A 27,519-nucleotide genomic window follows, 5' to 3' on the forward strand; every position below is an offset into this window, starting at 1 on the left:
GCAATTATATAAATGTGTTGGTTTTTGTTTGTTTGTTTCTTTCTTTCTTGAATAATTGACATCTCTACACTAAATACGCAGGTTGGATGCAGCTTTGAGCAACTTGGTTTAGTTGAAGGTGTCCTTGCCCATGGGAGGGGGTTGAAACTGTATGGTCTTTAAGGTCCCTTCCAACCCAAACCTTTCTGCGATTTTATGATTCTCTGAATACTTTAGTCACTACTGTAGTCACACAAATATTTCAGACTGCTCTTTGTGCTACTGTAAGATGAATCCACTTTCAAAATGTAATCAGCTGTCTTAATGCAGTTTATCATTTAGTACAATTTTATGCAAAGTAGCACATCTACAAGAAAATGTACTTGACATAACATAAGCAATGGCCAAAATTAGTTAAAAGTTTGCAGCAAAACGAAGTGTTTTACAAATGCATTTCTCTGATCTGTGTATGAAACTCCATAACTCTTTAGATTTAGAAAACTCATGAAAGGGGAGACTAGTAGAAAACTGCTGCATATGGGGCTCTGCCATTAAAATATCAAATGTGCTGTAATAATAATACTCGCTCTTCCACTGAAATAGCTTTTAAGAAACAAGTGAAATTAAATCTAAGGAGACAATATATTGGGGAAAATTTTGAATATGATATTTCTTTGGATGGAAGAAAAAAAAAAGTGGCAGAAGATATTACTTTTGAAACACAAGGACATAATTGTAGAAATAGTTCAGTCCTCTGTTTTTTATCCTCTACTGTGTTTGCTCCCTTCACCATTATGCTAATGAATAGGAACAAACAAACAACTTACTAAAACTGGTAAAACATCCAAAACTAAAAATTATCAGCTTTCATTTGTGTAATTGTTTTGGTTCTCCCAGCCTCAGAAGAAAGGATTTACAAAAGTTTTCTGGGAAAACATGCAATTGAGAGAAAAAAAAAAAAAAAAGTTTCACTTATAAGATATGTTTGGCATTCTTCAAAGGGTTCTGGCTTCCTGTTGATTCTAGACTTACGGTAATGCATGAGAAACGCAACATGAATGGGAATAGCAGGTATATTTTTAAGGCATTTAGAACCTGATCTTAAGAATAAACATCATGCATACTGCAAAGTGTGCCTGCAAACAGAGTATAGTAACCTATTTGGACTACAATGTTTAGACTGCTTTCAATGTCAGATTTGATAAGTTGAAATTAGTTGGACATTTGAATGTAATGCCACAGTCTGTAGCATAACCTTGTTGTTGGTCAGCTTCAGTTACAGCCTTTCCTTTCAGAAAGCTGCAAATCTCCTGGCTGGCCGAAGCAGAACTGATCAGAAACATCTGTATAACCACACGTAGAAAAGCAGAGGGTATGTCCTGTAACTGTGCTCTCAACAACTGCCATCCTTTTGCTGCTCTGCTCTTTACTCATGGCAAACACCTTGCTTGCATTGGAGACCCCCATTACTTATGTCAACTCAGCTGGCTTTTCATAATTGTTTTCACCAGTGAGGAGAGTAAAGTTTTACCATCCTTTCACTCAGATTTTGACAACAAAATTTTTCTCTAGATGTCTCTGCAAGGGCCAGTTCCATTTTACTGGGGACTCACACTGGTATGGCAGATTTTAGATGCCAAAGTGTAGCTATTTCTTAAGGTTGTTTTAATCTATATCATCAGTGCAATTATACTGACCAAAGTTTTCTATGAATTTTTCTTTAAAAGAATGAAAATACTTTAAAAAAGTAAATTTGAAAAGAAACTATGCAAGTCTAGACCACAAGTGAGCCAACCAATTCACCAAGCAAAACAACCATTTGCGGGGAGAAGTGTTGCAATCAGGTTTCAGGCATGAATACAACTGCAGGACTCAAATGGTGGATGATACAGACAGATGGAGGCTATAAACTGGACTAAGGAAACTCAAGAAGAAGGAAAAAAATAATGAAACAGAATAAGGACTGTGTTGTGTTAAAGTTTGGCTTTAGAAAACTATGAGTTGATTTTTCCCTGTACCTGGGGCTGGATTGCTAGACCTGTGTTATAAAGCACCAGCTATGAAGGACAAGAGTCTCTTCTTGAGCTTTTGGAAATGCTGAGAATCTCCCAGACTTGTCTGGATTGTGCTGATGTCTGTTGTGCACCCTGGACCTGCAAGTTAGCACCAGTTGTCCTGGCCTGGAGTCACTGTCCAGGGACCTCAGGGCATACATTACCACCTCCACCACCCTACATACAGCTTTTCATTAGAATAGTAGAGTCTACCAACATTTGAGAGGGTCACACTCAGGAAGAAATGAAACTATAGCTCTGGGAGGACTCCGGACATGTTTTCTTATTTCTAATAAGAAATGTCAAGACATCCGTAACACATATATCCTTACTGTGAACTGTATGGGATAGAAACTCCCTTCATTCTTCACTATTAGGGATCAGAGAATCACCCAATTGCAGAATGGTGAGGTTGTCAGGGACCTCTGGAGATCATCTAATCCGACCCCCCTGCCAACCAGGATCACCTAGAGCACGCTGCGCAGGATGGCATCCAGGTGGGTTTTGAATGTCTCCAGAGAAGGAGACCCCACAGCCTCTCTGGGCAAGCTGTCCCAGTGCTCTGTCACCCTCACAGTGCAGAAGTGCCCCCCTATATTCAGCTGGAACTTCTGTGTTTCAATTTACGCCCATCGTTTTGTGCTTCAGTTTGAGCAACAGCTCACTCTATCAAGACAACTTTACAATTATGGATTTGAGCACAGCTGGATCTCTGGGGATATGTAAGCACCCCTCCTTTGGCCATAGTCTCCCAGGTGAAGTAGAAAGGCCTCTCCAGGCCACTTCATATCATAGCCACTTTTGTGTTAACTTTCTGAGGCTAATCTCTCCAGCATTCAGCTCAGCTTCACAGACCATAATACATGGCAGACACTAGAGGACCCGCAGATACTTTCCATTGACTGTTTCAGAAGAGCCGAGTTCAGCTTGCCTCGGTGTCCTCACTTGTCTTTCTGAAGTGTATACCAGATACTCTGGGAATGTTATTGGTATCTTTAGTGACACATCAGTGAAGAGTCTGGTAACTAGTGAAAACACACTTGTAGATACCAGGCTACTAAAGATGGAAAGACTTTTAAAAGGTACTCATGTTTCAGTTTCTACTTTTTATTGCTACCCTTGTAGTCTTAACTACCTAATTCAGATACCTTTGGTCACTCATAACATATTTCTCAGACTTTTGCAAACATCTTTTTCCTTGTCCTGAAGACTTATCAGGTAGTTCTAGCCCTATAGCCACTGCTCTCTTCTCAGTCCTATAAAGACTAGAGTAATTTTCCCTGAACTGTAGATGGCAGAAGTTTTATTCTTCTAAGAACAATAGATTTAGGAATCTAGTGTCAATAGTGCTCTGTACACCTCAGGAGCTGAGACAGACTGAGGAGCAGGTAGGATGCCAAAGAACAGCATGCGAGAACACAGATGTTCTGTCCACAGAATGTCCCTGCTGCAGACATTTAAAAACCTAAACAAGCAAGATAAATGCAGGATGGAACAAACTGATAGGACAGAGGACTAGCTGTCTCCAAAGGTCATGCCACTACCATAGTTAAAATTTAAAAAAAATCTTAATTTGCCTTAGAACTAAGTCGCTAAAGACAAGAAGTAAGTTTGCCTTCAGAGAAAAAGGTGAATAAAAAGGGGAAATAGCTCAAAAGCAAGCAGAAAAAGCATGTGAAAGTTTTCAGGGAGGACAGAGTGAAGGTCAGAGACTCAGACAGTTGGGACTGCAAAAAAATACACAGTTTTCACTGATGAGGAAATATCCAGAATGAAAAACAATGTCCCCACCTTCTGTCACTCTTGGTTACAGAACGTCCTCAGGCAACTTTTGAGAGGGTTTTCCAGGCTCATAATTTCTGTTTCCTGGTGGGACTCATACACCAATTGGATGCTTCTGTTGTATGATCCTACTGTCTTGTTGAGCGTGGCATCTCTCCAGATACAGAAAACTTATTTGAGATCACTTTGATGTAATATAAAAATACAGACTTCAGGAAACTCTATCCCTCTGAGGATGAAGCAAAACTAACCACCTGGGCAGACAGGGACACTGAAGGAAACATTGAATCAGATGAGAACCTTCCCTGAATTCCTTGTGTAATGATCAGCTACCTGATTTGGGTAACAAAAACAAACTTAGTTTGCAGTAATGGAATTCTATTGTTAAGGAAGAAAAAAAAAAAAAAAAAAAAAAAAAAAAAGCCATGAAGGTTTGCATAGCATCCTAAAAACCTCCAAGAAATAATTTAATTAAGGCACATACATGTCAATACCTTATCAACCACTTGCTTTCCTGGGTCCATCCTGTACCCCTGTGCCAGTGGGGGATTTTGCTTCAGTGGTGAGAGAAGTATCAGATTTTCCGTTCATGAAGACTTAACCAAAACTTAAGCATAGGCATTTTCAGTGGCCAGGAGGTAATGTTGAAAGCATGACTTTACAGTCCCATATTTTATAGTCCCATGACTATACAGTCCCATATTTTTTCCAGGTCTCTGTCATGTAGAAGCCAGAGGTCTGTGTAGGTTCCTTGCCACCTTTCAAACAGAAACTGACTTTGCATCTACAATTTTTTTTTGTTCCCCAGGCTACCAAGTACTGATGGTCTTTAAGAAAAAGAGTGTGTGAAGCCCTTTTATTAACAGCTAGGCAGTTTTTGATACTGCCCTTGGATATGTGGGACCTTTTAAGGCTTGTATAGTAACTACAGGACTGAAGCATTGTCAACTTGCTAAATTATACCAGTTTACATATAAACCTTACCTGTAGTTAGGACTGGTTTCACTAATATCCAATTTTTAAGGTCTGCAACTAAACTCATTTATGCTTCCAAGTTCTTCAGGACTGCTTTTCTAAAACGTCTGCTTCTAAAATTTGAATGGTAGGTTCAACAGGCTGAATAAAATCAGTCAGGGATAATTTTTGCAGTCTACTAGTGGATGTTTGCTTGTTTTTAATGTGATTGAACTCTGCTTGTCAACTCACATTCTGACTTTCTGTACATTTTGCCCAAGAATAGTTTTAGCTCCTATCAGCACATTTGTAGCAAGCTAAATGGAATATCGTTGTTTTTGAAGTACAGGAAAACATTTTCCAGCTCTTTAAATGTAACGTGCCAGTAGGAAACACAGGATCGAGCTGGGAATCACTGTGAGAGCCAACTGGATGAGATAAGGTTAAGTGACAAATTACCAAAGTACAGAAACAAAGGAGGCAAAGTAGCTCAATTTCTCATTTCCTTTTCCTCTTCTGAAAGAAAAAAGAAAAAAAAAAAAAGTCTGAATGATGCCAAGCAATAACATAAAATGCTTGTAAGATCTTATTTTAACTCTACTGAGAGCAAGCCATGAAAGCACTATCAGTGCTGTTCCCACTGAACAAACCTTGCCACAGAACCCACCACCACTGTCAGCCCAAACTAATATCAATATCAGTGAACTCAGCAGAAAATCTCATGGCAGAGAAACTTGGAGATGAGAGTGCCAGCGACACCTTGGTGGTGTTTGCAATGTGGTGACTTGCTCTCCCATGTCAGTGCTTTCTATCTCTACATATGTTTTGAAAATTGTTGCACCAACAGTGCTACGGAGGGAAGGGGATGTCACATCTTCCAAGCTCTCTCTGAGGTCTGTTGCCTCCTGCTGAGCTCCTGCGTGCTCTTGTCTCACCATCAGCCCTCACAGCCCAATATTATCTCACCTCTGAGCACGGTAGGGCTTCCTGTTTCACAGATCCCATGTTAAACTCAGGGCTCAGCTGCAAAAACATATAGGCAGAGGCAGCCCTCACTTTGCCAAATCATTTTTCTCCCTTGAAAACTGACAAGGAAACTATTTGAGACTTATGGTAGAAGCCCCTAGGTACAGGCATATTTCTGGGCAAGATACACCACTTCAGTAAAAGTATGGTTAATATCAGTACTTCTGTGAGTGTTTATAATCATTCTTAGCTTGTGAAGCAGATTTTATTGCTTTTGGAGGTTGTAATCCAGAAAAGTAGACAGGAAGAGAATATACAGTGAAATATGGAAAAACTCATCTTGGTAAAATTTCTGACAAAGCTAGTCACTGGCACCCCGAGCCCAACTTTCAGAACAACATAGGGACTCCGGCAGCTGGATATCACTGAAAGCTGAGCTGCTGAGTGTTTAATGCCAAAGACTGCACTGACTGTGCAGGGGGCGTTTATTCCCTTTAAAACTGTTTTTGCTCTTGAAGTGACTGTAACGAAGCTTGATGACAGTGAGGGAGATGCAGTCAAGAAAACGCTTTCCATGTCTGAAAAAAGGCAGAGGGGCCTGAGATGAGGAAGAGGGGACGCATGACATTCATAATCCTCCAGTCACCAAGCCACTCTTCAGTGGGCCAGCACCTGATGTGAATTACAGCAGCCTCCAGGTTCCTGCAGCGTACGCTGCCAACAGCTCCTGGGAGCTAGTCCAGCAGTCACAAACCCCTGCTCCTCTCCTCTCCTCTCCTCTCCTCTCCTCTCCTCTCCTCTCCTCTCCTCTCCTCTCCTCTCCTCTCCTCTCCTCTCCTCTCCTCTCCTCTCCTCTCCTCTCCTCTCCTCTCCTCTCCTCTCCTCTCCTCTCCTCTCCTCTCCTCTCCTCGAGTCTCCTCTCCTCGAGTCTCCTCTCCTCTCCTCTCCTTGAGTCTCCTCTCCTCTCCTCGAGTCTCCTCGAGTCTCCTCTCCTCTCCTCTCCTCGAGTCTCCTCTCCTCGAGTCTCCTCTCCTCGAGTCTCCTCTCCTCGAGTCTCCTCGAGTCTCCTCTCCTCGAGTCTCCTCTCCTCGAGTCTCCTTGAGTCTCCTTGAGTCTCCTTGAGTCTCCTCTCCTTGAGTCTCCTCTCCTTGAGTCTCCTTGAGTCTCCTTGAGTCTCCTTGAGTCTCCTCAGGTCACTTGCCTTCTCCCAGGCAGACGGCGCAGGGATGGTCCCGGCCCAGCTCCACTGGTGGCTCTCCCCACGCTGGAGATGCTAACGAGGATGGATCTGCAGGGTTTGCACAGTTTTGCGCTGCAGAGCAGAAACTGAGCCTTGACTTCTGAAGACAAGTATCTTCAAACAATACGGTTTTCATCCTGTAGATGAAAGGGCTGCTGAGGTGCCATTGATTGTCCTGGAAATTATTTTCACCAAAGAATGCTGGTATCTCTCCCAGTCTGAATTAACAGCCCTCCAGGGCTCGAGCCAAGAGTGTTCCTCTTGGTAACTGGATAATGACATTACTCCTCATTTCACTTACATCACAAGTCACACAGCTTGACGGCTTGGAAGAGAAAAAGCTGGTACCCATATTTCATTTAGTGTGTTTGAGGACGTCCATGATATTTAACACTTAATCTGATTTGTGTAAGTGCAGTGTGAACACGGGGAAAAGCCCTGCTGGTCACACAGTACGTAAGAGATACCTCTAGGGCTTTAAGCCTGGAGGTGAAAACAGACATAAGATAAAGTTTACTTCATGGTATCAGGAAGCCCATACTGGTGGTTAACAACTTGTACTGGATTTTGTCATACCTTTTGAATAACCTCACTGACTACTTAATAAAAAACTTCAAACTAAAGCAACAATGAAAAGTGCTCTCTGCTGTACCTTGTTAAAGCGAGTATTACTTCCTTCGTGTTCAACCTATTCACTGACGTGTTTTGGTACTGATTCTGCTATGTAACATAACAGCGTTTCTCAAAGGAACACATTCAAACCTTTTTGCCCATACTGACACAGTTATGGTCACATTGAGCACAGAGAGTGGGGTGGTATCTTATTCCATCCACCAGACACACCACGCTTCTTTTGGACTGACATAAGAGTATGTTTTATCAGGTTCATGAGAAAGATGTGGTCCTCGAACATATGACTTTTGGCATGATTGGTTAATCTAGCTAAGGGCAAATCCCACTGTTGGTATCATTCTTAAACAAGAAGTGATCCAAGAAGAGTGCCCTTTTGGGGTGCTTTCTAAACGAGCCAGTCTCTGCTTCTGCCACATAGATGGATCCCTTTGTATGGGGATGTTTCATCCGCGGCAGTCACAGGCTTCAGGAGCTGCACTGCCCCACAAGGGTATGAGCGCTGGGGTGCTGCATGGATTTAAGCTCTGTTTGGAGTCAGTGAACTGCCTTGTGACTGATGACAGGGGAAAAAAAGAAAACAAAAAAAAAAAAAAAAAAGGAAGAAAAAAGGAAAAAACAGACAAAGCCCAACAACAATGGAGCTACTTGGGTTCTTTGATTAGCCAAGTTCAGCTGGAGGTCCCTACACTGACTAGGCAAGTCTTTGATGGAAGGAGAGGAAAAATTGAGATGATTATTTAAAAAGAATTTTCCTGACCAGCATCACTTGGTTTTGCTTCCACTGAAAATTCAGTCCTCATCAAAAATAAAAGATTTCCGAAAAGTTTTCTGAAGTTTCAGTTTCTGAAGCAGTAGGTGCATTCACTGAAAGCAGCGCTTGTAGCCAAATGTGCCTGTTGACAAGGAAGCTCCTGACAGGAAGCCATCTCTCCCAGTCTCGCAGATCTGCTGAAAAGCAAGACCAGAAGATGGATCCCTGCAGGATAATCTCTTGGGAATCTCTTTAGTGAGAAACCTCCTGCAGCTATGGCTCATTTCTCTCTGTCCCTTGCTGAATACCAAAACATGGCATATGAGTCAGGAACCACATGCAGAAGGTAAAAGTTCTTACAAAGGCCCAGCTAGCTAAATCCAAAAGGCTGTGAAAGGAGCAGGGCAGATGCCCTGCCCTGTACATGTTGCATTTGATCAAAAGTGATGAGGGCAGCACAGCAAATACAAAACAACCTGGGAGGATCCTTCCAGAAGAGGAAGGAAAGCACAGTGAGAAGTAATTTAAAAAGTAATTTAAGAAAGTAATTTAAAATTACTTTCAAGCATTCTCTATGCCATCCCTCTCAAACTGTGTTTTCAAGGTGATGCTACATGAAAATCCGAAATGAGGAAGCATATTTGCTACTGTTGGGCTCAGTATCACTGTATTTGACATTACCCTGCAGTAGCAACTGCTGGTTTTACTCTGGAAAATTTTGGATCATGCGATTTAACAGAGCACCACAGTTTTTATGCCCATGGCTCTCCAGCTGGATTTTATTTCTCCTGTAGTTTGGTTGAAAGGTACAGGTGCATGAGTGCGCCTTCATGCCTACACACACAGGGGGTCAATTGGGGTGGGGGGGTACATGCATGTGTATGTATGTATGTGTGTCACATCCACTTCATGTTGCAGGTTTCGGTTTACAGGACTTCTGGTGTACAATCAGTCTGTCTGGAAGGAAAGTACGCCCACAAATATCACATGGAACTAGCTGGTTCTGGGAGCTGATCCAGGCAGCCTCATTTAAAGCATCAAGATCATAGAAACCTTTGGCTGGAAAATTAAAAAAAGAAAGTATCAGTTTTCATTCTGGAGACCCACATTCAACTCTTTATGGAAAATATTTTCAGGAAATACCTGTTGACTGAGCCTTTCAGTTTAACCAAACCATATTGCTTTTGCAAATGAAAAAGAAAGGAAAGAAAGAAGTAAAAGAGTAAAAGATATATAAAAAAGACTCTGCTTTTTGTCCCAGGGGTTGAATTAAATTAACTTCAAACTGAATCATTCTGTATTGTATGAGACTACAGAGAAAACATCATGCTGTGTGTTATGATATGCATTCTCTACTAATTATTAACATCTTTGCATACATACTATTATCAGCAAGTTTCACTTTTTGGCTTTACTTCAAATTCTGTTTAATAAGCATGTGTTATCTGACCATGGCAATGAGGGGGAGTGTATCGTACTTGAGAATATGCTCTTTGTACTGCTTTGGGCAGGGGGGTCAATTTTCTTCCATTGAAGCCTGTGCTGGTTTTGCCAATAACTGGAGTAAAGCTTAGGTAAGCCTGTAACCTTACAGACAAAACCTACAGCTCTCCATAGCCACAACTTCCAGTGAGGTCATTACACTCATGTACCTATTGTCATCTAAACACTAACCCAGACTTACCCTCAGTTATTTTCCTTTGCAGGAAGAGTGACTGCTCAAAGCTCAGGAGCATTCTTTAAACACCCACCTCAGATGTATTTTCAAGATTGTATTTCATTATAAAAAAAAATCTTGTTTACTTCCATCTTGAAATGGCCTTGCACAGTGTTGCTACAAATGGATTTCCAAAAGGTAGGTTGCTTAGTACCTGAACTTAGATCTTAGAGTTTTCATTTGGAGTTCAAGAAGAAAAAGATCTGCATGGTTTGATGTGAAGATGTTTGATTCACCCTTTCCAAAAAGTGTGACAATACAGAAAAAGACTAAAAAAATGTTTTCGTCTTTGAACTCTTAGCAGCACACAATCTTAAAAGAAAAGGATTTGTGCATTTAAAAATATTCCATGGTTTGTGTCATTGGCACATGATAGAGCTCTTCATTAAAGGCCCATACAGTTTTAATATGATTCATATCCAATGGTTCACATAACCACAATAAGCCTTAGATCTCTTAATATGCCTGTTCCTAATGTTCTTTTTGTTAGAAGAGCAACCAAGTAAAGTTTCTTTTCTTGGCTGAGACAAATACCCCTTTTGCTTGCAGGAAATGAATGTGTATTTTCTGTACTTCGGAAAGTTTATTGAATATATTAAAAAAAAAAAAAAAGAGAGAGAGAGAGAGAGGGAAAGAGAGAGAGAAAGAAAGAAAGAAGGAAAGAAAGAAAGATGACTTTCTCCTTGCAGGCATGTGTTAGGCATTCCACAAACAAAACACTGTGTAATCAGGGCAGCGGTTGTCTTCCCGTGACACTTGAGTTTTCAGAAAAAGATTTATGTAAGTTATAAAAAGTTTTATGTAAGCAGTTAATATTTCTGAGCTTTTTTTGAACACTGACAGTTCCATTCAACAACAGGGGTAACTCCTCCTACTTAAACTGCGAAACTGAGAGACATGCAGTACGTGAATGTGGTCTGAAGGTCAGTTATAGCATTTACCAGATGATCGAGAGTAAGTCTTACGGAAAAAGAACAACACAGATTATTTTCTCGAGGCCAGGAGCATGAGGCAACCGCAGGGGGAACAGATTTAGCTCAAGCTACAGAACTGATCAGACTTGCATCAGCAAGCATTTAGGGACAGATGCTGGAAGCAGGTCAGTGCCCCCTGGGGAGCTGTGGGCACACAGCACCTCATAGGAGATGCGTGGCGCCTGATATGACTCATTGCACAAATGAGACAATTTTCTGATTCATATCTGGGAGCCTTATGCTGGATTGTTCTCTCAAAGAACAGTTGTCTTTCTGCTTCCACTCCCTCAAAATAAGAATAGCATATTTCAAAATAACCTGAATTGTCCTTTTGCATCCTGCTCTTTCAGATGGAATTCTCATTTTCTCCATCTTTCTTACCACATAACATGTGTAATTAAAAAAAGCCTAACAACAAAAACAGCAAATACAATTGAAATGTCTTTTGAACCTATCTTTTCCTGCAGATTCAACTTTGCTGCTTGGCATCTGTTAACCAAGCCTCAATTTGATCCTCTTTGAGCAGTAACTGTTTTGTACAGATGATGAGTGTTCTCACCAGTCCTGCTTTCTTCTGTGTGTGTCTTCTGGGGACATATTTCTTTGTACTGCTGTAAACTGATCTAGTGTATGGCTCTTTCCCAGAGAACTGGAGGAGAAGTTATCTATTTTTCCAGACATTAAAGGAAACTGTGGGAAATCATGGAGAGTAAAAATAAAAAGTGGGTGAATTAACTGCCTGTGAGCAAGTGGTCCAAACCTGGCACAAAGTATCTCAGAACAGCTGGCAGGCCCAGGGAAAACATCCAGCTGAACTGAAATAACTTTTTGTGGGAATGGAGAGGTCTTGGGAGCAGCTTCCAGGCAAAGCACAGATAAGATTTCATTTTGGTCCTGCCATGAGCACACACCTCTGGGATACACGGAGGAGCCCAGCTCTGTAAGGTCCTAGGGATCAGCTGTTTCACTGATTTGAAGAAGCGGGATCTAGGCCTCTTACAAAACAGAACCCAAAGCACAAATACACATACTCAGCAGAAAGAGAATGCTCTTCTTATACTACACGTATTTTTCCCAGTATGTTTATATCACACTGTATCACAAAGTAATCTTCTCAGGCTTGTAAATAAAAAGGAACCAATGACATCCACTGGATGTTCACTGCAGAAGACACTGCATTTTTAAAATACAGGTATTTTAACAAAAACATAAAACTACAGTATATATATTTATGCAGTGTTTAAAAATACCTTTTTTTTCTACCACTCCTCATCCATTTGAATTGTATTTCTTATTTCACCACACAACTCCTATTTCCAAGGTCACCTACTATTTACCTTTGGGTAAGTGCTAGTGCTGTGCCTTTTTTACAGCTAACAGCACAGGTGTAAAACCTGGCTGAACTACCAGTCCCGATGCTGCCTGAGGGATATTTTATTTTAATGACTGTATGCGTCTAGTCTGCACATTATTCTTGGATCCTGCTGCTCATTTTGAAATATGCATTTCTGCAGTTTTGAAAGAACTCAAAAAGTAATGATGTAGTGGTGAAGCAGGTTGCTAATATTTTTGTGTTTTAATTCAGAATATACTGACACATAAAGAGCACCATCCCAAGAGGCACGTCCCACAAAGCAATGACTACTTTTATTTCTCCTGGATGGAGCATACAAAGAGAACAGGATAATTAACAGGAAGCTTAAAACAAGCCATGATAACTACCTTTCCTTCAGACTAACTGGAGGAAAGAAGTAGCTGCAAACTGCTAAACTAGTGCTTAAATTTTTTTATTTTTTTTTTCTTCTTCCCACTTCCTTCCCCTTGTTTCCTGCTTGGTCTGTAGCTTACCTTGTATGGGATTGACTTCAGGCTTTTTGGGCTCTGGCCTCCTCAAGCGCTTGGGTAGCATGTCATTCTCTTGGTGCCATTTCTTCAGGCACTGTGGCTCATGGATGCTGATGGATGTTGTTCCGTACTCACGGCCACATATGTAACAAATCACTGTTGGTGGCCGTCTTACCACTCGTGCCTGCAAATGGCAATAGTAAAGAAGGATAAGCAGTGTTTTCAACACTAATTTTGAATCAGAACAACTTTGAATGAAAACAAGCGTGTATGTTAAGAAACTGGTTCATACGTGTGAACTCGGTGTGCATGTTTCTGTCAGTTTTGTTACCTCTGGATTCAGTCCTGGAGCTTGTAGGGGGGACATTGCCTCATAAACTGGCCATTTGGAACAGGTAGGCTCCTTCTGCAGATATTGGGCTGAAAATTCGTGTGTGTCACCTGGTTAATACTTAGCTACATAGATTTTAGCTCTTTTATTTCCCAACGTCACATTCATGGAAATGCTGACTCTTCACTTGCAGAAACAACCCTTCTGCTTGATCGGATTGCTGCAGCACAGTAACCATTTTAAACATCAAAGCCTTTTTTTTTTTTTTTTTTTTTAATCTATCAAACAGAAGTAGCATGGCCAGCAGCAACAGAAGCTTCCTCAGCTGAACTGCTGAGATGCGCATCCAGTAGCAGAAAGCCCCCATTCAAGCATCGTGTCTGGCCTTAGCATCTCCTTTAAGCTGGACAGTGAAGGCAGCTGCCTCAGGCTTGTGATTCTGGTCCCTCACACTGTGTTACTTCTATTACAGATCAGTTAGCCGGTGGAATTTTTGGCTTTGAAGGATTAAAACCGATCCAGGATATTTCAGTATTGGGAGAAAAAAGGAACTGTTTCTTGTTTATCCCAAAGACCTCAGTGTGAATTTTGCCAGTGATTTCAAAGAGGGCAGAGCTAGGCTCCAAGCAAGTCATTGTTTCTGCACTGCAGACCTGCTTTTGTTTGCAGGAAAAAAAAAAAAGCTCAACAAAAAGAAAAAAAGAAAAAAAAACTCCTCAAACCCAAGGCCCACAAATACACGTTCGAAGCTTGAAAAATATATAATTACTGTGGTATTGCAGATTATGGACTTGACTGTGTCTTTAGGCACGTCCTGTGCTAGGCGTGGTGTCAGCACCAGCCCTGCTTCAGGAGTAGTGTGAAGGAGAAATGTGCTGCAGAGACAGGACTTCGAGACACAGCGAGGGTTCTTGCAGCTCTCACTGTTTCCTTCACTCCTGCCTGCAAAATGCCAGTAAGAGACAACCTACTCCCTGTCCTCTTAAAGGTAGGGGGAGAGCGTGCCAGAGCAAACACGGGAGGCCTTTCTCACTCAAACAAGGGAGGTGGGGATTTCGTTTTTTCCTCCGTGTAAGACAAAGCATAACCAATTCCAGTATTTATGACTCCCTCTCTCAGCCCATCAGTGTACTCAAGAAAGTCTGGGCAGCTCTTCTCACATTTATGCTACAGTCTGAAAATGTCATTAGAGAATAATCTGCATCTTTCTTTCCTGTAACACACATGTAAACTCAATTACATGAAGAAATACTACTCTACAAAGCGTATTTTTGCTGGGAAAAGTTGGGCTTTGTCTGGGAAATTCTCACATAGAAATGAAATATAACTTACCCAAAGACAGGCAATCTGAGTACTTTCTCATCTTCTTAACTTTCAAATGCAATTTCCTTAGTCATCTTTGGTAACAAGGTAATTGAAATATGAATGCATAAGCATCTCTTTCTATTCACAGCTGAATATAGTGACTGCTGATTTAAGAGTGCCCTTTAACTTTTCTTTATCAGCTTTCACCAAGCTCCTTACTTCAGCTCTTCACCTAGCTCTTGTCTGACTTGGAGATACTGACTTGGAGGTCCTGACAGAGACAGTGAGTGGTTCTCTGCAGGCTCCGAAGAGCTGTACATGAGGACACCGTAGCACAAACTGTTGGGGTTAGAGGACTCATTTCAGTGTGCATGTTTGTTATATGCATGCTTACAGTGTTTTAGAAACAGTTTTCTAAAAAAGAGCGCTAATTGTAAGAACACCAGGAGCACGTTTTCTTGTCTAGTTTCCATTAGCTATGTTCCTGCTGTTCAGTAAAACAGCTGATTTACTGGATATAAAGTGGGACAGATCAATTTGACTTACATTCATTACGTAGGGATGCTTTTTATGGTACCAGGATGGTAAAAAGCAATCCTAGAACAAAAATGGAAATCAAGCTTGCCTGGCCTGCACTGTTGGAATCGTTTCCACTGTATAGAGTATTATAATAAAAACAAATGTGTAGCTTCAAGAAGACTTAAAGTCCTGATATGACCCAGCTGAAAAAGCACTTAAATATTCACAATAAATTTAAAAGAAACATTGAAAATCACCGTTGAAATCAAGTGTTTTCTATCTTAAAAATATTTCCCTATTTGTGATTGTGGATAGCCTATTATCTCTGACTGCTTCACTCAAACCAGTTACTCTTGCACTAAAGCCATTGCAATGTCTCACTGCTGAGCAGCTGCCACAGACCCACAGGACAAAACTGAGTCCAGTGCAACCTGGATACACTTCCACAGCTCACCAAGATGGTCTTTCTGATAGTCTCACCTGAAAACCGAAAGACTGAATGAGCAATCCTGTGATCCCTCCAGATCCTGACAGAGTTAATAGGTGGGTTTTAAGGTGCCAGTGAACAAAATCAGGCCTGCAGCTAAATAGAGGATTCTCTTTTCCAAGCTTGTCAGTTGAGACTGATTCAATGCTAAATCCTATTTGGTGAGAAAAATGATTAAGAAATCTGCTGAAGAACAGAATGTATCTGTTTTGTAACTTTCACAATTAAAAACTGCAGAAACAATAGCATGAACCAAAATTAATTCAAAGGAATCAGATCACTGTAAGGATGGAATGACTTCTTCCAGAAATGTAGTGAGTCTGAACCATCACCTACACATTACATACACAAATCCTTCTCTGCAAACACACACACGGTAAAACAAAACAAGGCAACGATCCCCTCCTCCCCCCTCAAAAAAAAAAAAGAGAACCCCACCAAAAACCTGAAGAAGAATACTACAATATTACAACAGTTGTAGTAATAGCTCATTCATTGCTTAACTGTGGAATCCTAGGTATGATATGCTTTATTTGGAATTTCTACAGCTGATCGTATTTATCCTTCATTTCTTTTTCTCTTCAGAGTATGCCTACCCCAAATGTCACATCTGGAGGCCTGCAGTTTGAAACTAAACTATTTTTGGAATCACCACAATTTTCCAACCCAAACTACTCACAGGCCAGTGGCTGGGCTGTCGGCTCCCTGCTTTGTTTTTCACTTTTGAAAAGGGTGGTAGGAAAGGTCTGTTCCTGAGGACATGTGTTCTTATAAAAATACCTACAAATACCTCATGGTGCAGTTAGGCTTTCCTTTGGTGCCTCAGTATTTTCTTTCTTCTCCAGGACTGCTAAGTGTGCCTGTGTTACCATGAATGAAGTCATTTTACTCAGAGTGCTACAAAATGGTGTGTTTTCAATAGACCTGACATTACTTGAGGTTAGCCCCAGGCTGCTGTTCTGGTGTTACATGAGGTCAAACCTTCCCATACTGAACAAAGCTTTTAATTTCTTCTTAAGCATATCCAACAAGACTGGCTCCCAAGCTCCCCTCCATAAATATTTGTCATCCAGGAAAGAAAGTCACCTCCCACTTGTTATTTGTTTAATTGTCCATGTATTTTAATGGGAGGAGGGGAGGCCTCCAGCTCTCGGCCACAGCTCTCATCATAGGCTTGACTTGCCCAAGGAACAGAGAGAGGTTCAGAAAAAAGATTGGCATAAGCACTTCATAATGGCATCAGGCTGTATGAAAGCAGCAGCCTTTTCCAGACATTCCTCTCTGAAAAGCAAGAGGCATTTTGCACCAGGGGCAGAGGCAACCTGTGGAGCAGCTCTCCAGACCATCCAAAGGAGCATTTCACAGCCTCTGCCCCACCACAACAGCAGGCTGATGTCAGGACTGCTCGGGTGCCAAGGTATAAAACGACCTTGAACAACAAGGTAATTCTGCCTGGTGATGCAGGTTATGAAAGATGTTACCCTACTGGAATCAGCAGAATATCCCATTTTAATCCTGATGTGCTACCTTTGAAAATAAATAAATATATATATATATATATATATATATCAGTATAATGAACACAGCACTTGTGTAAAAGCAGAAAGGCAGGAACTTCAATCACTAGCAGTGACAATATGCACTAAATTGAATTCAAAAAATTATTTCACTGACTATTCTCATCTACTTTCTGTGTTTGCCAGCACATTCACCGGTACTCACCTAAGAAGATATCAAGAACTGCCACAATTGAGACAAAGTCTGTCATTTCCCACCCTCCTTTGAATTACAGGGCTGCTGAAGGTGTTTTCATTTTACAAAGTGAGTAGATGACTTTATGTTAGAGGAAGATACAACATCAACATTTTGTTATTAAACAAGTTTGCAAGACTTATCTTGTATTAAAATGAATTACAGTAACGGGAGAACACGAAAATTGTATTTTTAGGTAAACACGATAAGAAGAAAACAGCAGATGGCAGCACCAGACGCTAGTGACACATCTGATAGGATTTTAGGCTCAATGTTATCACCATGTGTTGTCCAAAAACCTGTAAAACATATACCCACAGCAAGTCATTAATACGCACTTACAGAGCCAGGAGCACACATTTTGGTCTATGCAAGAATAAAAAAAAAAAAACACATTCTGCTCTACCACAAGTCTGAGTTTCAATGGTTCCAGACATCACTTCCATTGCCTAAGGTATCAGAGCAGAATCCCAGCGGTATGCAAGAAATAGGATTTCTGAGCTGACGTGGTGTTTGAGACTCTGTGAAGCGTAGGCTGTTGTTTGTTTTACGTAGTCAGACTTGACAAACTCAGACGTGTTCATGTATTCGCAGAGCAAGGGTAGAGGAAGCGACGTCTTAAGGAGGCTGTTGAGTGTCCAGCACTAAAGGCATTTAACACCAAACTGAGCAAGAGTTTGTTGGTAAGTATTGGTCTGGCTGATCCTGCACTTGCTAATGGAAAGATTTCAGTCAGACAAAAGTACCTGCAGCTGGCCAGGGGAGGCCCATGGGAGTGCAGAGACCCACCAGGAGCATGCAGGTCATGCAGGAGTGGCTGACAAGGCAAAAGGGAAAAAAGAAAGACACGGGGAACTACAGGCTGGTCAGTCTCACCTCTGTGCCTGCCAAGATGAGGGAACAGATCCTCCTGGAAACTGTGCATGGAAACAGGCACATGGAAAATAAGGAGGTGATTGGTGACAGCCAACATGGCTTTGCTAAGGGCAGATCGTGCCTGACAAATGTGGAAGCCTTCTACAACGGAGTTACAGCATTGATGGATAGGGGAAGAGCGACTGACATTGTCTCTCTGGACTTGTGCAAAGCATTTGACGCTGTCCTCCATGATATCCTTGTCTCTAAATTGGAGATACATGGATGTGATGGTTGGACCACTTGGTGGGTAAGGAATTGGCTGGATGGCTGCTCTCAAAGGATTGTGGTCAACAGCTCCGTGTCCAGGTGGAGGTCAGTGATGAGCGGTGTTCCCCAGCAGTCAGTACTGGGACCTGTGCTGTGCAATGTCTTTGCTGGTGACATGGACAGTGCGGGTTTGCCAATGCCACCAAGCTGTGTGCTGTGGTTGACGTGCTGGCAGGAAGGGATGCCAGCCAGAGGGACCCGGGCAGGCCGAGAGGTGGGCCTGGGTGAACCTCATGAAGGGGAGACCTTACAGCGGCCTTCCAGTACATAAAGGGGTCCCACAGGAAAGCTGGGGAGGGACTCTGTTAGGGAGTACGGTTATAGGAGAAAGAGTAATGGCTTTAAACTGAAAGACCATAGATTTAGGTTAGGCATGAGGAAGAAATTCCTTTCTAGGAGGGCAGTGAGGCCCTGGCACAGGCTGCCCAGAGAAGCTGTGGGTGCCCCATCCCTGGAGGTGTTCAAGGCCAGGCTGGATGGGGCTTTGGGCAACCTGGTCCTGAAGGTGTCCCTGCCCACAGCAAGGGGGTTGGAACTGGCTGGTCTTCCAACCCAAACCATTCTTTGATTCTTTGATTGCATTCACAGTATTACAGACTCAGTTGGTTTTTGTTTGTTCATCTTTGTTTTCAGTTATTCCTCCCCTCTGATGTTTCGCTGAATTAGGACTTTAAAAGAGGTGTGTAAATAATTTACTGTCACATTGGCTAGGTCTGTTAAGAGAAACACGGACCTCTCCAAATGTTTTTCTCCTCCAAGAAGCTTGCAAAGTCTCTCTATAAGCTCACCGTGACTCCTTCCCTCATGAGCCACCATAAGCACTGTGTGAATTTACATCAGCCTACAGCAAACAGGGCTGGAAGCTGCTTTAACTATAACCCTTCATTAATCAGGGGTAACTGATGTAATTCCTGCCAGAACCAAAGCAAACTGCCATTTCATTCCACCAGCAGTATATTTTAATAGAATTAATAAGCAGCTGAATAGCTGTTAGAGCAAGCAAATTAAAACCATTTGCTGGAAAAAGATGAAGACTGTACACAGGACCCAGACCTTGTCTGTGCTCACAGTGAATCAGCTGCCCCTCCATGAGATTAGTGCTTCTCAACATCCTTTGATGTGTGGGCTTTTCAAAAACTTGAACTGGAGGTAGAGACCCTCACACAGAGAGTTTAAATCAATGGAAGAGATGCTTTCTTTGGCTACTTCTTAGAAGAAGTCTTCCGATCCTGAACAGCCACTGCAATCACAGGATGTTTCTTTCACTCTTTCCATACCCATCTCGGCTTTGAAAGTGTACCTCTGTACAGACGGACAGCTTGAAAAGTATTATTTATATTGAGTACAAAGAGAGAAAAAACATCTTGCCTTCTTGAAAGTCATCAATAACTGTGAAGTCCTTCAGAGTCAATTACAAACCGCGAACTGTATGGCCTCATTAGTAGGGCTGCAATTGAAAAACTTACTGATTGGAACTAAATGAGGAAAACTGCTGTTCACACACAGGGAAGAACAGATTGGAACACATTTCATTCTGGCTCTGCAGAGCTCACAGAAGTAAAAAGCGGCAATAATGTTGTTGTTCAACAAGTCAGCAGATGTGAGAGAATCCACACAGGGAGCCGACATGTTGTGCAAGAGGGCAGCGTTTTTACAGAGTCACTCTCAATGCCAAACCACATGCTAAACTTGTTTTTGTGTGTCACTATAACTATGGACATTTTTCCTCATACAACCACTTCCCCCTGTATTAAACATACAGAATTGCACACGGTGGACAAACTCTTGGCCTCACACCCACGCCTTTCATTGCACAATCACCTTAAAGCAACGCATTTGGTAAATGGTTCTCCAGTAAATAGTACAATGCATTGTAAGGCAAAGAGAGCTTCTCCTTTCCTACAGCTGTAGGTGTACCTGTGCAGCACTTCGCACTATATGAAAACAGCCAATAAAAGACCTGCGGTGTGGACATAATTTGCTATTATCTATCAGTCAGGGGCCTCAAACAGCTTAATATTGAAATGCCTCACATTTTTATCCCCATATTTGCCATTGCCTCAATCAACTCAATTACTTCTAGCAGCTAGAGAATTGGGGAACACCATGCTTCAACTTTTAAAACCTTTTTAGAAGTGCTCTGCATAGCACTGCATTCCTTCATTCTTTTGGTGACTGAGACAGCTGAAGGCCATTTTCAGAAGTCAGATAGGCAACCTAGAGTCCAAATCCCACTGAGAAGAAACATCAAGATATTTATTTTTGACACCAGGCCTAAATTTAGACATCTATCTTTTTAAAACATTCCTAGCCAAAAAGACAACTTGTGCTGAAACAAACGCAGGAAAAAATATGCCATTTTCCAAAACTTTGTGTAGCTTTTGGGTAATGTGAATCAGCTTTTTTTTTTTTTTGATCTGGAATCAAATTCAGTGGAAAGAAATGTGCAGTCTTATTTATTTTGTTGCTATACTCTGCTGCCTTTGAACATGCAGTCCTCAGTAAATTCATATTTCAAGCCAAGGTTAAGAATAATGGCAAAAAATGAAATTCACTGTAGCGCTTACAGAACAATGAAGAATTGCATTTCAGGTTAACTAAATAAAAGGGCCTAATATCTACTAAAACGTACAACATTCAAAGCTTGCCTAAGCTGCTGAACAGATTATCCTAATAAACTATAGCACATAAAGGTCCTCTTTGGGAACATAACTCTCATAGGAGCACAGAGTACACGTACCAAACCACTCTCTTACACAGAAAAATCAAAAGAAATAGGAGTAAGTAGTTTTCTTTATTCAAACAATAGCCCCCGCAGCTTTGCCTGCTATTCAGCGAAGAAGCATTTGCACAGAGCCAAAAGATTCTTCTGAAAGAAAGCGATTCCGAATTTAGATAAGAACTCAGTCTCTCCTGCAACAAAACACATCCACACCCGTTCACACAACGTGTGCTTTAGCAATTTACCTTCTCTAATGTGGCTGGTGCAGCCCCGCTCTTTCTCTGACTGGCCTTACAGGGATCTTCTCTTGCTGAGCCAGATTTATGGGGGTTAGCCCCTGGCAACCCCACACCGCTGCCATTTCCTTTGCAGCTCCTCTGGTGCACAATGAGACGGTCTGGAAGGAAGGTCCGGCCACAATTTCCACAGGGCAGAAGCTGGGCTTGAGCGCTCTGATAAGCTGCTTCGTTATCAGCTGTAAGCACGCAGGAACCACCAGTAAGGGCCTCAGGTCTCCGAGGCTCTGGTCTTCTCAGATGTCTTGGTAGCTGATCGTTTTCAATACGCCACTTCTCTAAGCACTGGGGTTCATGTATAGAGATGGACTGTGACCCAAATTCTTTGCCACAGATATAGCATACCCTGAAGCAAGGTCTCCGTGGAGGGATGACCGGTCGATTCAGTGGCATCTTAGACATGTTTGAAGAGTCTGGCTGCTTTGATATTATTGCAGTGCCTGGCCGCCTTCTCTGGGGTCCAGCTTCTAGAGGTACTTCTGGCAAAATTCGGGGAATATCCGTCACATTTGATGGTGCAACCTGCTCAGAAGGCAAGAGGGCAGAGACACTAGCAGGGCTGTCCCCAGCACTTGGCAGAGTGTCACTAGTTTTGTTCAGATTCTTTTTATTGACATTTGCTTCCATCAAGAATACGTTTCAAGAAAGTTCTCTCTCTTCTACCCATAAAGGACTTGAGAAAGCCTATTATTCAGCGTGGTACTCCATCTCCTCAATTCAGTTTCGTGGGCTGGAATGTACTAGAGCCTTCAAAGCTGGAAAATTGCATCTAGTGACTGTTTCAGTAGAGAAGGAGGGTTTCTGTGTGTTGATCTTTTGCTCTTTGGTCTTGCATGATCCTGAAACAAATTCAGTCAGCACACGTTAATAAATACTATATCTATGGTTACAACCAGTGGTTTATGACAAGGATCACTTGACTGTACTACTCTATTACATTTTTAAATAGTAGGCGTATAACATCAAATACCAACTACCCCTAATTATCACCTGAACAATGAAAATCTGAAATTCTAGACTCAGATGGTTCAAAGCCATGAAGGAAATGGAAGTGGAAAGGTTTGCATAACGAGAAGTATTTGAAATACATGTGCTTTTGAGTATAATCAATATTCTTTAGTTTCAATTTCTGGCAGAACTGACACAGTCATTAATTTCTAAACTACTTATACTGATAGTTAATTTTCCTGCCTCAAGAGAAATGTCCCTTAGTAGAGAGACCTACATCCAGTCTCCAAAGGGTGATTAATTAACATGGAAAATCTTCCCAGTCTGCAGGTTGAAGCAAGTGACAAGGCCCCTTCACTCAGCACTTGTGAGGTAGTGTCTCAAGTGGTGGGTCTCCCAGTACAAGAGAGATGTTAACAAACCTTCTCTCCTTGATCACTCCCTGGTCTGAACAGAGGGGATGAATTTTCCTGCACTCTGGGATGAGAACACAGTTTTGTTGTTACCCTAGAGATGACAAACTTAAACTTTGTCTACAGCACTGAGAAGCCCTGAGTCAGTTCTAGCCTCCAATAACAGATTCTTGGGGATAGATAAAGGACATAGGCAACAGTGGGGAAAAAAAAAAAAAAAAAGAGTTGCCAACAGGTTCACATGACTTGCCAGGCATACAAAGATGTTTAGACTGTTGCATCCACGCTGCTTGATTAAATACTCACAAGGCTCCATATTCCAGGGACACTTGTCACACTTTCTCCTTTTAAAAAATCTCCTCAGATATGTTTGTACACAAATTGGAAGATGTGAGGATCATCAGAGCCAGTCTGTGGTTTGTACTGGAACACATCTCTGTGAAAAAGTATTTTGCAGCTAGCTCCTAAAAATAAAATTCCTGAGGGACAGCGTACTTAGCGCTCGGAGTTAACACCTCCTCTCACACTTAGGTAACTGCAGTCTGTGGAACAATATAGTAAACCACAAGGCTGTGCCATCCTCTTGTATCTGAAGCTATCAGATATTCATACAATCCACTCATATATAATACACATATGTTCATATATTGTACACTTGTATGTATGTTAAAGGACACACAAAGCTATAGCACTGAAATTTTTAACTCAGGTATCAAAAAATGTTTTTGTTTGATGCCTACACAGTGTCTAGCTGTGAAACATCCAATGGAAAAGCATGCTAAAAACAAAGAGAGACAGGTTACCAGCAGTTCGGACAGGAACAATTAACAGTACTCAGGCAGCTAATTGACTCCAAATTGGTACAGTCACATTTTAATGAAATAATTTTTGCCCCTACCAACAATGTTGCCTTAATGTAAAAACTTTGTTGTGTGACTGTGTAGAAAACATTACTAAAGTACAACAAATGCTAAAGCTTTTCCCTTGTTTTCCTTTTAGAAGGTCTACATTTTCTGATCTTAACTTCAAAGACAGCCAAGCACGTTGCACCACGAATTTGCGAGGGTTTGCCCGTGTCAGTGAGGCAGCGTACATGACGCAGTCAGGTGAGTGGTTTGAGTGTGTGAGGTTTACATCTGCAAACGAGCCGAGAGGCTACCCTACTGTAAGGCCCTTTCATAGACTGGGAGAGTTTCCAGGGAGGGTGGCCTGCTGGATGAATCCAAGTTGGGAATTAGCCAAGCTCTTTAGGAGGATGAAGGGAATGGAGAGCCAGGGAAACATTAAAGGGTCACGAAGGCAGGGGAGATAAGGGTTACTGGAGGGTCACAGGAAGGGGAGCATCAGAAAGTCCAGCTACGCTCAGGGAACTTCTGAACTTCGCAAGATTAACGCTCGCAGCCGCTTGTCCTATTCATTGATTTATCTCAGAAAATTTTCTGCTACCTGAGAGGATTCCTAAAGGAGCAGTGGACACCGATCCGACTGCCGCGTGAAGAACGTTAGGTGACTGAATCCATTAAAATTAAGAATGAATCAGTCAAAAAGAGATGCTGTAAAGCACCCATTAACAATATGCCCTATTGTTGGATTTCCAAGCTTGCTATTGTAAATACTTCATAACAGAATTATGCTTCCTTGTGGGGATTACACCATTTGGTCTACATTTACTGCTGCCAAGCTGACCGTTATTATTTGGAAAGTTCCTATAAATTCAGTGTGAAATTAAAAGGCACATGAGCTGTTCAGATCTTATTTTCTCAAGCTCGGTAATTAAGATGTGGAAGTAAATCAGGTTTCGGATTTAAAATTTCTTTTCAAAACATAAAACTTTGTTGTTTTTTTTTTTCCTCTAAAAATGTTATGGTGTTATTTAATAAAGTGGGGAGGTACAGCTGATCATTGCATATAGTTTTTGGAAAATATTCATCTCCTCTGCAGTTCCACTGAGTACCATACTTAAACAAATATCTCGTGAACTGCAATGACAGGCCCTGTTCCACTGATGGATGACATCGATTTAATTAAAAGGAACTGAAATGCAACAGCTAGTTCAACACCAGGCTGGGAGCCTCACTTTTTACCCAGAATGACAAGAGTGCAAATAGTTCGGTACATCTCTTATCTTCTTGTGCTGTGCTTTTAAGCTTATCCTAACCAGAAAGCACAGCAATAGCATTATTATCCAGGCTTTAGTAATGCTGCCTTCTCTTCGCTGCCATGTGTGATTCAACCTACACAGGCAAATGGAAACTTCTACCCTGAAATGGCCTTCTTTATGTCTTCTTTCACGTCAGTGTTGGAACTTGGAAGCAAAGTTGACACATACGTTTCCTATTTCCTGTATGCAGCCTGTTCCTGAAGAGTGACCCACTCTGTTTTTCATCTCTCTTGAATCTCTCATGTAAACAATTCCTCAAAACCCATTATAAGGTCATTTTATAAGGCTGGATTCCTTAACTGAATTGAACAAAACATACTTGTGCTAGCTGGGGGATTAAATTGGCCGTTTCCAATGAATCCTCAACACTACTGCTTTTGACTTAGCAAGAATTCCACATGGAGACCTCCCAGATGAAAAGAAGAGTTTACCTTGTGGAAGAACACATTGCATAAAGCCTCCTGCTGCCAGAACACAACCGTGTTTGTTCAATGGACAAAATATAGAAATAGCTGTGATAATCTGGGGAACCTGTTTATGTGCAGCTTACAGATGCTGACCGACAGCATGGCTTCTCCTCCTGCAGCTGTATCTGACCATAAGATCCACTTAAACTACACAGCTGGCTTGCTGTCATTGTTCCCCTCCGCCAGCACAGAACAGAACAAGCTCAATCCTTGCACCAGATAAACACAGTGCTCAAAACAAAGGTCACGAAGCTTTCGAGCTCATACATCTCAAAGAAATACCCCCTGGACATGTTTGACTCCCTCTAAAGGCAGAGCCAGTTTTCATGTTTTGAGTTAGGAGGGAGGACCATAAGCAAGCAATACAAATAGTGAGAACAACTGATTCCTTTACTGTTTTTAAAACAGTGCTTGATAAGCTATGAAAAGGATTTATATAATGTGATGTTTGAGGTGGCAGTGGCTTACATCCAGGGGGCTCTTTGGAGAGGTCATCTGTAATTGCAGAGTGCTTAAAAAATTAGGACTCACATAACGGAGTTATGAGAATGTCCTTGTGGGTTGCTCTGCCTGAGGAAGTGTATGGCAGGTCACAATGACGCATTAAATCAAGGGGGAAACATATGGCTCCAAAATGGTAGCATCCAAATACAACAGCCTGGTAGAAGTCCAGCTATGGATCAGTCAATCAGTGTCAAAAAAAAAAAAAAAAAAAAAAGAACAAATTCATTTTTGCTTGAAAAAGATACTGGTTAATCCAGGATCTTGGACACAAGGGTTCCTGGATATGTAAGCCCTTAATAATTCAAGACCCCACTTCACTATTAGGCAGTTTTCCCTTTGTTTGCCTTCAGTACCACATTTAGTCTTGTCTACTTATGCTGCCTGTTCATATCTCAGTGCTTGAAGTTACAAGCTTTCTCTTTGTGACTTCACATTTGTTGTTGAGTGGACCACTTAATAAAGGTGATTTAGGTAAACTGGAATTAATTCACATGAATTCTAAAAGAAAATTTATTTGATTTGTATTACCTAACTTTACCGCTACAGAAATTATAAATGTCGTAAAAGGCTTTAAATGGGAAACAACAAGCAACAATTTATTGCACTACAGTACTGTCCAGAGATCCTGCTTTCTCAGTCTGGGCTGTGCTACGTAAAAAGACAAAGGAGAACAACTCAGACAAAGAGGGCAAAAGGCAGAGAAGGACAGAGATGAAGTGGTTCACTTAGCATAACTCAAGTCAAAAGGAGAAGGAGATGAATATAGTTTTTTTTAGGGCCTCAACACTAAATCAGTCTGGTCACAGGGTTCCTGCGTCTGATCCCTACGTTTGTAGTCAAGGTAAGACATTTCTTCTTTTTCTTCTATTTATGGGTTTTCATTACATTTACATATAAAAGAGGCATCAGAAAGGACCTAACTGACATCCTGTGTTGAGCGCCAGAAATCCTTGCTTGAGGCTCTCTTTCCAAATAAAATGCTTTCTGTGAGGCTTCCCATTATTCTTTAAGGGAAATCATGTTGAATTAAATAAACATCTTCAGCTGTATTTTTTTTTGTCCTAAACGTTGTTTTGTATTGCTCAATTATAAATCATTTCAGAAATCTGTTAAAACAAAACACTGAAATATAAATTGGACAAAAATATTGGATAATTTGCACTATCTTACTGTTGGATCTGTTTTTCACTGGAAGATAAAAGGAAAAAGAAACAAAACATTTTTATGTTTCCAACAATATTTTTAGCAAATTAACCACATATTAAAACCCTCACATTTTTCCAGCTCGGCGCTGCATTTTGTACATGGTTCCTGGCTGGAAGAGTCTCCTCTGATTAGTCCTAGGCACCAATCTTTTCCTTCACTCATGTGAAAAGGATAATCTATTATGTGATTAAACATTATTAAAGACCACGAGACCACAGAGACATAAGAAATACACAGTTTTCTATGTCAGCTTGTTTCATCTTGTCATAGATGAGAACAACCCGTTTCTACGCATCCTTCAGCCTTGAGAAATGTTTTGAAAGCTCTG

At 41.4% G+C, this 27,519-nt stretch overlaps 1 protein-coding gene across 1 annotated transcript; it reads right to left on the reverse strand.

The window, feature by feature from the left end:
* Positions 1–1,171: 1,171 nt before the first annotated feature.
* On the reverse strand, positions 1,172–22,119 carry LOC311221521 (zinc finger protein 474-like; the record flags this gene model as incomplete). The annotated part of the gene is given in 5 exon segments (XM_084305585.1): positions 1,172–1,240; positions 1,242–1,265; positions 1,267–1,322; positions 12,899–13,079; positions 21,442–22,119. Coding segments are annotated over 5 exon segments (1,008 nt in total).
* Positions 22,120–27,519: the final 5,400 nt, after the last annotated feature.

The sequence above is a fragment of the Netta rufina genome (genome assembly GCF_964035555.1).
Source record: "Netta rufina genome assembly, chromosome: Z".
NCBI lineage: Eukaryota > Metazoa > Chordata > Aves > Anseriformes > Anatidae > Netta > Netta rufina.